Source organism: Phodopus roborovskii, unplaced genomic scaffold (assembly GCF_943737965.1).
Source record: "Phodopus roborovskii unplaced genomic scaffold, PHOROB, whole genome shotgun sequence".
Lineage (NCBI taxonomy): Eukaryota > Metazoa > Chordata > Mammalia > Rodentia > Cricetidae > Phodopus > Phodopus roborovskii.
In genome coordinates, this window is record NW_026126495.1 from 105,075 (window position 1) to 116,857 (window position 11,783).

The window sequence follows — 11,783 nt, forward strand, 5'->3', positions numbered from 1 at the left end:
GTGCACGTAAAAAGAAAAAACATAATAAAGAGAAAGTGAAAGGGCCCTGCGAGATCCATCTCACAGAGGAAAGAAAAAACATCTTTATCCTTTTGAGGAATTGGAGGCTTTGGAGCTTTCCAGTCACCCCTCAGAAGAGGAACTATCGCCCTCTGAGGAGGAAGATTTGGAGGAGGAGGCTGCACGAGTCCCTACTGCGCCTCCTCCTTATGCAGAGAAGTGATGTAAATACTCCTTTTGCTCACCTGAAACTAGACATGAGATAACCCAGATGTTTCCTGTGTTCGAGGAAGATGGGAATCATACCCATCACCCTCTTGAGCATAAACAGGTTAAAGAATTGGGAGAGTCTGTTCGCACTTATGGTATCAGCGCGAACTACACTCTGTTGCAAATAGAAAGACTGTCCGCAGTGGCCATGACTCCCTCGGACTGGATGTTCGTTGTGAAGGCTTGTCTCACTATGGGACAATACTTAGAGTGGAAGGCCATATGGCATGATTTGAGTCAATCACATGCCCGCGCTAACGCGGCAGAGGGGCAGCCTGCTTGGACATTTGAAATGCTCACTGGACAAGGACAATGGACAAATAATCAGGCAGTGTATCCTTTAGAGGTCTATGTTCAGATTAACTCATGTGCTGTTAAGGCCTGGAAGGCACTACCTAATAGAGAGGAAGTATCAGGGAACCTTACAAAAGTCATTCAGGGACCAAATGAACCATTTTCAGACTTTGTAGCACGTATGATGGAAGGATTTTTGGAGATCAAGAACAGGCTATGCCCTTAATAGAACAACTAGTTCATGAACAATCCACCAAGGAATGTAGACAAGCCATAACTCCTTGGAAAAGAAAAGGCTTACAAGCTTGGCTTAAGGCTTGTAGAGAAATAGGAGGTCCTTTGACCAATGCAGGGCTGGCGGCCACCATTTTACAAGGACAAAGAAAGGGCAATATGGCAGACAAGAATAAGAATTGTTTTCAATGTGGCAAAATGGGACATATACAAAAGAATTGTAGGGAATGCATGTCAGGACCTAAGAGGATGCCAGAAATCTGTCCCCGATGTAAAAAAAGGCAAACACTGGGCAAATTAATGTAAGTCAGTCAAAGACATTAATGGTAAACCGTTGCCTGAGCCAAAAAATGCCCTGCGGGGCCCCCACCCTCAGGGCCCTCAAATATATGGGGCAACGAGCTCCCCCCTGAGCCTAGAAAGGAGGAAGCCCCACGGAGAGCCACTGCAGGTTCTGCAGGATTGGACCTCTATGCCACCACTAGAATTGTCTTGACCCCCCAAATGGGTGTACAACCTGTTCCTTCTGAATTTTCAGGCCCTCTGCCAAAAATCACTATTACTAGGAAGGTCATCTACCACCCTAAAAGGTTTAATTGTCCATCCTGGAGTTATAGATCAAGATTATGAGGGACAACTCAAGATCATGTGCTAATCGCCACGTGGGATCTTTCCCATCTCCGCGGGTGATCACATAGCACAGTTACTAATTCTTCCTAGTTGTCATGAGGATTTTGGGGCCATTAGATGAAACAGTGGGGCAGAAAACAGTGGGGCAGAAGGATTTGGCCACTCAGATAAATTGGATTCTGCTTATCTTGCAGTTGATCTTGATACCAGAACAACATTAACATTAAATACAGAAGGAAAGAATTTTCAGGGAATTTTGAACACAGGAGCTGATAAAAGCATCATTGCCACCTCCTGGTGGCCTTCAAAATGGCCAATAACTCAATCAGAACATTCATTGCAGGGACTAGGATATGAAGCCATTCCTGCTGTCAGCTCTAAATCCCTAAGATGGATGGCACCAGAAGGTCACTCAGGGTTGTTTACTCCCTATGTTCTTCCCTTGCCGGTAAATCTATGGGGAAAAGATATTTTTAAAGTATTAGGATTAAAATTAATGAATGAATATTCCATCTCTGCACAAAATATGATGTTAGATAAGGGATATATACCAGGGCTAGGGATAGGAAAGCAGTACCAAGGCATTAAAGAACCTGTTCAAGTCATTTCAAAAAATGATCGTGCAGGATTGGGTTTTTCCTAGGGGCCATTGGGGAAGGGATGCCCATACCATGGATAACTGAAGCGGCAATATGGGTACCTCAATGGCCACTTTCACAGGAGAAATTAGAGGCCGCTTATCAATTAGTAAAAAGAGCAATTAGATTTGGGACATTTGGAAGGATCCAACTCTCCTTGGAATACTCCTATTTTTGTTATCAAGAAGAAATCTGGAAAATGGAGATTGCTTCATGACCTCAGAGCCATTAATGCACAAATGCAACTGTTTGGCCCAGTCCAACGGGGCCTTCCACTTTTATCAGCTTTACCTAAGCATTGGCAAGTTATTATAATAGATATTAAGGATTGTTTTTTTCTCTATTCCATTGTTTGAGCAAGATAGAGCTAGATTTGCCTTCACTTTACTGGCCATTAATCATGAGGGACCAGACGAGAGGTTTCAATGGAAGGTGTTGCCCCAAAGGATGGCCAATAGCCCCACTATGTGTCAACTTTATGTACAACAGGCATTAGCACCAGTTAAGGAAAAATATATTTCTCTAAGAATTATTCATTATATGGATGATATTCTTCTTTGTGGGAATAATGAGAAAGAGCTTGAAAAGGCTTATGCAGATTTGGTAAAATGGTTGGAGAAATATGGTCTGTGCATAGCTACAGAGAAAGTACAAAGGTCGGAAGTAGGACAGTTCTTAGGGGCTGTTGTGCGACCAGAGATTATACTACCTCAAAAGATGGAGATTAGAAGAGATCAACTTAAAACTTTGAATGATTTTCAAAAATTACTAGGAGATATTAATTGGCTACGGCCTTATTTAAAAATACCAACAGCAGAGTTAAAACCATTGTTTGATGTGCTTGAAGGGGATCCACAATTGACTTCCTTAAGAACCCTATCTGCTGCAGCTGCAGAAGCTCTTCATAAGGTGGAGCAGGCGATCACTGCAGCACAATTAGTTAGAATCTCAGCGCAGGAGCCTTTTGATCTTTGTGTGTTACAGACCGCTTTGCTGCCAACTGCAGTCTTATGGCAAAATGGTCCATTAATTTGGATACACCATCAAGTTTCCCCAGCAAAAACTATAGAATATTATGCAAAAATTGCCCTGAAGGGCTTAAATACAGCTCTTACCCATTTTGGGGAGTTTCCTAAGCAAATTATTACACCTTATAATATGGAACAAATTCAGACCCTATGTGCTATGAGTGATGATTGGGCAATTCTTGCATCTACCTTCTTGGGAACTTTTGATAACCATTATCTCAAATATCCCTTATTAACATTTGCTAGAACACATCCTTTGATTTTTCCAAAAATGGTAAGTGCCACGCCTCTCCCTGATGGGGAGATAGTGTATAAAGATGGATCAAAAACAGGAATAGGGGCTTATGTACATGAAGGAGTTGTTACCACTCACAGATATGCACCAGACTCCCCACAAATGGTGGAATGTAACATAGTTTTGGAGGTATTAAAGGTGTTTCCTGGACCTTTGAGTGTTGTCTCTGACTGGGTTTATGTAGTCAATGCTGTTAAAACCTTAGAATTAGCTGGATTAATTAAGCCTTCTAGTACAGTGGATGAGATGTTTAAGGAGATCCAAAAATGTTTATTAGCAAGACAATATCCTGTTTTCATTACCCACATCTGTGCCCATTCAAGTCTGCCTGGGCCAATGGCACAAGGGAATAAACTGGCAGATTTGGCCACTCGAGCAGCAGCTTTTGCTATTTTAGATCCTATAGAAGCAGCCACTAAATTTCATTCATTATTTCATGTAACATCAGAAACCCTGCACAAGCGTTTTTCTATTTCCAGAGCATCAGCATGGGAAATAGTCTTGCAATGCAAAAATTGTTCTGAATTTCTTCCAGTACCTCATGTGGGCATTAACCCACGAGTCCTTCGGCCTCTACAGATATGGCAAATGGATGTCACTCATGTGTCATCTTTTGGAAAAATGAAATATTTACATGTTTCTGTGGAAACCTGCTCGGGTATTATCCATGCCTCCCCACTAACAGGGGAAAAGGCGTCTCATGTCATCCAGCACTGTCTCGAAGCCTGGAGTGCTTGGGGCATGCCTCAAATATTGAAGACAGATAATGGACCTGCATATACTTCTGAAAAATTTAAGCATTTCGTCAACAGATGGGTATCAAACACCTCACTGGTCTACCTTATAATCCACAAGGGCAAGGCATTGTGGAACACGTCAATCGGACGCTCAAATCTTATCTAATAAAACAAAAAAGGAGAATAGAGGAAATGCCCTCTCTCCCACCAAAAGCCGCCATATCTTTTTCACTCCTTACTTTAAGTTTTTTAAATTTGGATTTTAATGGTCATTCAGCGGCTGATAGACATGGCCTCTGGCCTATACCTCCAAAAGAACAAGTCAAATGGAAAGATGTACTCTCCGTACATGGAAAGGCCCAGATCCTATCTTAATACGATCCAGGGGAGCTGTTTGTGTTTTTCTACAGGACGGAGAAAATCCAATTTGTGTATCAGAGCGATTATCTCAGAGTGACAACCATCCCCCAAGAAGATGCTCCTGTGGCTCCTGTGGTTGATGATACTCCTTGTGAATCCTCCACGAATATCAGCAGAACCCAGATTGGGAATACTGTCCGTGTTTCCTAAACCAATGCCCAGTCATCATGATGCACGAGTAACCTTTCTAAACAACTTTTTCAGTATCTTTTAGGTGAACAGGAGAATTTGATAGCCTGATGGACCAATTCGAATGGCCATCATCCATGTGAATTCCACCCGTGTGGACGCCTCTCTATCAGAAGGATCGTTCTGCTGGATCTCCACCGCTTTTTCCCACTTTAAGGAATGGGCGGGTGTAATGGGGTTTGTCCTGCTTTTATGTGGTGGGGTGGTGCTCCTGCTCTGGTTGGTGTGTAAGCTACGTGCTCAACAGACACATGACAAAGTGGTTATCGCTCAAGCCCTAGCTGCTATGGAGATAGGTTCCTCTCCAACTATGTGGCTGAGCATGTTTAAAAATGGACATTGATGGTCCAATAGGACAGCCCTTGCACCCTGAGTCTTCTATGACATTGAACCAGATTAGGGTGTCCTTTTTTTTTTTTTTTTTTTTTTTTTTTACCAGAAACAGCCCTAATGCTCTGCGGGGTTTTTTCCCATTGCACGCAGACAGGTGCTTCTTTAGTTTAGCCTAAATTCTTCACACTCAGGTTGTTTGGCTTAGCACTGCGCTCCGTGTTGACTCTAGATATGAGCAGCTCCGAGAAGGGGAAGTCTGGTTGCATGTGGGTTGGTGTCCAAGGCCCCACCTCCAGGGAAAAGATGCCGGATGGGTATGGCACTGACTTGGATGACTACCAGGATTCAGGGTCATTACAATGTCCATCTCATTACTGGAGATCAGACCACTACCCTTGACTGTTGCGTTTATAAAACAAAAAAGGGGGAGATGTAGAGAGCCACCAGTGCCATTCCCGAAGATGGCACCAGTTTCCTGTCCATAAGCCAGCAAGGCGCAGATGTGCGATCCAGGCATCATGGGGTGACCTTTATGAGCGTTGTGGGCTGCACCTGTCAGTAATGGACACAGCTCCTCTGCAACTGTCAGTAACAGACACAGCTCCTCTGCAACTGTCAGTAACAGACACAGCTACTCTATATAAGCAGAGCCCTTTTTCCTCCTCTGGGTCTTCCCTCAACTTGCTGTAATGAGTCGCACAATAAACATAGCTGCAGAAGAATCCTGTTGTTGAGAGTCGTTCTTGCAGGCAAGGCAATAGCGCTCGACACATTCATTCATTTTATTGTTCAAATCTATGATTAAGAACTCAATGACTCTTCAGTATTGATCAATCTTTAGGTTTCACGCATAAAACACCATCCACTAGTTTAATGTTTATTCATTTAATTATGTAAATCTGTCATTATGTATTCAGTGACCACTGAAGTTTTTAGCCTCCTTACGGGAGTCCATCGTACCAGAACATCGAATCATCTAATAGTACACTTACTTATTTACCTGTTAAACTAGGAAGTTAAATAATAATTCATCATTTAATTAACGTATTTGAAATACAGGTAATGTTATGGACCCTAAGTCCCTTTTGGAGACAGATTTTGTGAGTAGACGATGTAACATCATCTCATTACTTCATCATTTAGCTCTGAAAGTAGGTCATTACATCAGCGATAGTTTTAGAACTTTGGTGCCATCTCGTCAGTGTTAATGTAAAACACCACCTAAGTAATTATCAATTTAATTTTATAAATAAATCATTATTCCAGGAAGAGATCAGTCTGACTACTCCATGTGGGATTTAAGTATGCACCACCATGACATTATTCAATTATTTTTCATTATATATTAATTATTTGAATCGATGAAGATGTTGTTCTTCTTGACTGGAGTAGGGCCATTCCTCCATTGGAGTTAATCACGTGGCAGTATTTAATCATCTAAGTACTCCTTCCTTGACAATCACTGGAGTTTGGTTCCATCTTATGAAAGTAAAGTATGGTGGACCATCCCATTATTAACTTACTTGATTGCATAAGTAATGATGGTGTCATCCGTCATGTGGCTGCTGTGGGATTGACACAGCAGGATATCGGTACCAGAAGCAGTGCCCAGAGAATGGGGGACACTGCCTCATACAGTGATTACTGATTATGTAGTAGTACATTTTTAACGATCGAATGATTACACAATTTTAAAAAACTGTACTGTTTCGCATCATGAGTTTCTGCGAGGTTGCAACATAACTGACCCATGAAGGACACAGTGACCACCTATTTTAAAAATGGAATAACTGAATAATCTCCTGATCAGGGAATCTCATCTCATGAACTCTGTCGGGCTGATAACATGACACACCACCAACAATAAATAACTCTAAATAACCATCTTAGAAAGCGGGGTACAGGACTTAATAGAGAACAGTCAATTGAGGAATCCAAAATGACTGAAAAAACATAAGACACTGCTCAAAATCCTTAACCATCAGCCTAATGCAAATCTAAACAACTCTGAGAAACCATGGGATCAAGCTCCTCTAATGGTAAGAGGATGAAGAGGAGTTTATTTTATTTTCAATAAAGAGAAAAGGATTATGGTAGAGGCGATTAACTGTATTGTTTCCATTCTAGAAATTAGCAAATTGAAGAATTGAAAACAAGAGTAAAATACTCATCATTGTACTTGAATGGCACAATGATTCTTTCGTTTTCATGCTTATGTCACTATAGGCATGTTGTAGCTTGAGAGACGGGTAAATATGTAGAACTCAAAAGAAAGAGCCCTGCTTGGTATTTGTGAGAAACTCAGTGAGGCTGTAGGGTTAGTTCACCGGTGGGTATACTCCTTTTAGCCTGTGGGAGGGGCACTAGAATGTGACAGAATGTTGGTTCATAAATGTTGCCTGGCAACCCTCCTTGCATTCAGTATCCTGGTATCATGGGCCAAGGACGAGAGAGCAGCTTCGAGAAAGTGTTATCATGGGATATTACAGTCTGCCAAGATAACTATCTCCTAAACCTTTTCATGACAGCATTTGATTCGCCTAACCAAGTCAGAGCCACACCTCTGGAAGTGTGCCTACAGTTTTTCCTGGTTACCAAATTCAAGATTACCTAATAATCAGAGAACATAGTCTGTGGAGAATCAGTTCAGAGTCTTCTGTTTATGAATACTCTTTCTCCTCAGAAGTAAAACTATGGAGCAAAAGATAATAAGACTACGATTATTCATCAAACAGGTGAGTTTGACATTGTTGACTTCCTTCAGGAAGGTGATAATCTGTTTGTTAGAGTAGACTTAGCGATTATTAGATTTCAGTCCATCTCTTTTGAGGGAGCCGCCCACCATTAAATATGTGATATCATCTAAAAACCCTGCATACACAATGACAGTTCAGCATTTCAACATGTTACTACTCTGCTCTGCGATTAAATATTTGATGAACCTGGGAGTTTCCCACAATCATGTGGGAGGCAACTGATAGAAAATTGTGTGGAGAATGGCAGACCATTTCATCCTCTGATTATGTTGTTATTTGATTATTAAAATAGGACATTAGATAATCCATGATCAGTGGATTGTGGTTACGCGATGTGGGAGGCAAGTATCATAGATCATCTTAACATCAATGATGTTGTTAAAATATTTAAATTAATCAAGACAACATGGTTCATGAGCCTGGTTTGGAGCTACCTTAGGGAACTGGATGATGTTACATGAACTCATTATTTGATTATTTAATTAAATAAAACAATGGTTATATCGTCCATGACACCTGGAATCTGGTGCCACAGATCTTCAAATTACCTAATTAATGAATTTAAATTGACAATCTGTGTTAATCCCCAAGGTAATGTAAATATTTGTATAGTTATGTAAACAACAATTCTCCATTCCATGAAGAGAACTGTAAAGATCCCTCTTATGGAGATAATGTGCAATATCTTCACATTTTATGATTCATTGACTCAATTGATGATGATGACATCCTTCATGACTGGAGTCTGGCCATGCTTCCCTGCCAGTAGAATGCTATATCCCCTATTTATTGTGACAGTTAGGTATTAGTGACTTATTTAATTTTCTAAATTATGTAAACGACAGAGAGTGCCATCACCGATTAAGGTTAGGGTGCAAAAATCTGTCAGGGACAAGGTTAGGAAAGTTGTAGACATGGGCAGAGCATTTTCTGAATGATCTATGCATCCCCCAGAGTACGAGGGATGCTGGGTGATTGAATCCCGAAGGTTGCATGGTGCCCTCCGAGAAGTACAAGGACTTCACCAAGGCCAGCACAGTGGTCTGGGTGTTGACTACCTGCTGTTCCACCACATCTTCACATCGGTTGTGATCTACCATGAGTAGAAGGAGTGGCACTAGGTGGTCGGCACCATCACCGAGACCTGGCAAAAGGATGACGACTTAGAACACGGAAGAACCTCTCTCTCACAGCTATGCTGGTGATGCCCCTGCTGTAGCCATCTTTTCACCTGTTAGCAACATTGTGGCTACTACTGCTACGCCAGGATTGGTCCCATTATCTCATGTCCTGCCTCACCGCAAAGGAGATTCAGGCGCTTGTGATGATGTCAGGCCAACAGAATTCATCATGCAAGACAGTATGATTATCTGATGATTAACTGATGGCATTTTAAAAATGCATGATGACAGCCTACAGTTTCATACCTGGCAAGTCTGTCCAGGAATTGGTGATACAAAATAATAGTATCTTTTGAATTCTTTCTTTCTTTCTTTCCACAAGAGGAAGCTTTTCAGGTCTCTTCATGGAATGGAGGATTTTGGTTTACATAACTAAATATTTACATTATCTCGGGTATTAACACAGACTGTCCATTTAAATAAATTCATTATGTAATTAGATTATCTGTGGCACCAGATTCCTGGTGTCATGGATGATATAATCATTGTTTTATATAGTTAAATAATCTAACAATGAGTTCATGTAACATCATCCAATTCCTTAATGTGGCTCCAAACCTTGCTCTTGAACAAAGCTGTCGTGATTAATTTAAATATTTTAAGTACAAAATTGATATTTAGATGTTCCATAATAATAGTTTCCCACATCGTGGAATCCACTGATCATGTATTATCTAATGTCCTATTTTAATAATCAAATAACAACATAATCAGATGATGAAATGGTCTGCCATACTCGACACAACTGACTCTCCCTGACTCCCACATGATTGTGGGAAACTCCCAGGTTCATCCCTTATTTAATCGGAGAGCAGAGTCATGAAATGTTTAAATGCTGAAATGTCATTGTGTATGCAGGGTTTTTAGAAAATCCTAAATATTACATGTTGGAACCCTGCCTCAAAAGAGATGGACTGCAATCCAATAATCCCTAAGTCTACTCTAACAAATGGATTATCACAATCCTGAAGGAAATTAACAATGACAAATTCACCTTTTGATGAATAATTGTGAGTCTTATTATCTTTGTTTCCATAGTATTAATTCTTAGGAGAGAGAGAATTCATAAACAGAAGAAATTGAATGTTTTCTGATGATTAGGTAATATAGAATTTGGTGACTAGTAAAAGCTGTAGGCAAAGGTTCAGAGATTTGACTATGACTTGCTTAGGGAAATCAAATGCTGTCATTGAAAGTTTTAGGAGATAGTTATCTTGGGAGACGGTAATGTCCCATGATATCATTTTCTCGAAGCTTCTCTCTGGTCCTTGGCCCATGATAACAGAATACAGAATGTGAGCAGAGTTGCCAGGCAACATTTATGAACCAAAATTCTGTCACAATTTAGTGGCCCTCCCACATGCCAAAAGGAGTATATCCACCAATGAACAATCCTTACAGCCTCATTGAGTTTCTCACAAAAACAAAGCAGGGCTCTTTCTTTTGGGTTCTACATATTTACCTGTCTCTCAAGCAACATCATGCCTATAGTGACATAAGCATGAAAACGAAAGCATCATAATGCCATTCAAGTACAATGATGAGTATTTTCAACCTTTTTTCCATGCATCAATTTTCTAATTCCTAGAACGGATAAAATAAAATTAATCTCCCCTAACACAAACCTTTTTCCTTTCCTGAAAATAAAATAATACCTCTTCATTCTCTGCCATTTAGAGGAGCTTGATCCCATGGTTTCTAGGTATTGTTTAGATTTTCATTGCTCTGGAACAGCCAGGACCAGGGCCAGTGCCAGAGCCAGGGCCAGGGGGCAGGTCCAGGGGGCAAGGGCCAGGGGGCCAGGGGGCCAGGGCCAGGGCCAGGGTCAGGTCCAGTGCCAGGGGGCCAAGTGGCGAGGGCCAGGTGGCCAGGGTCAGGGGCCAGGAACAGGGGCCAGGGCCAGGTGGTCAGGGCCAGGGGGCCAGCGCCATGGGTCCAAGGACAGGGGGCCAGGGGGCCAGGGCCAGGGGGCCAGGGCCAGGGTTCCAGGGGCAGGGCCAGGGGTCCAGGGCCAGGGCTAGGGGGCCAGGGCCAAGGCCAGGGTGCCAGGGCCAGGGGGCAAGGGCAAGGGGGCCAGGGCCAGGGGGCCAGGGCCAGGGCCATTACTTTCACTCATGACTTTAACAATCTTATAGGCCTCGTTGGGAAGATTGATTTCTCTAATTCCAATCCTACACATTTGCTTTGTATTATATAAAGCAAATCATATTGGAGGAAACTGTTAAAACTTTAAACACCTAAGTACCTGTGTTACAGGAATGAGTGCTCACAATATTGTGTATTCACAAGTTAAAATATGTTTCGTTAAAGATTTGCTTTAATTTTTATTATGTAGTGCCATTGCATGGATTTTTGTTTGCTCATACTTGTTCCCAAGAATGTTAACCTTTTGAGTTTCTTGTAGCAGGAACTACACAATTTTGTCAAAATCCTGACATAGGTCATGGCAATGAACGTTCCATAATTTTTCTCATTCATATCTCTAAACCTGTCTCTATCATTTCTCTATCATCTTGATATGAAGTGATAGGGGAGAGCTCGTGAAAGAGGAAATCAAAATCATACAAACAATTTGGTGAATATTTTATTCATCATACTTTTCTTTAATTTCAATAATCAAAATGTTTTGTTTTTTTTTTTGTGAAGCTCAGTTCTTACTAAGTTCACTACACCCCACCCAAGATAAATGACAAACTGACAAACAGGTCAGCCCTTCTGATATAATCTGCAACCTGAGAGAGAGAGAGAGAGAGAGAGAGAGAGAGAGAGAGAGAGAGA

At 41.4% G+C, this 11,783-nt stretch overlaps 1 protein-coding gene across 1 annotated transcript; it reads left to right on the forward strand.

The window, feature by feature from the left end:
- Nucleotides 1-255: 255 nt before the first annotated feature.
- LOC127230041 (igE-binding protein-like) lies at nucleotides 256-4,696 on the forward strand (the record flags this gene model as incomplete). Its single annotated transcript, XM_051195162.1, is given in 3 exon segments — nucleotides 256-749; nucleotides 752-1,100; nucleotides 4,537-4,696. Coding segments are annotated over 3 exon segments (1,003 nt in total), but the record flags the coding sequence as incomplete, so codon positions are not given.
- Nucleotides 4,697-11,783: the final 7,087 nt, after the last annotated feature.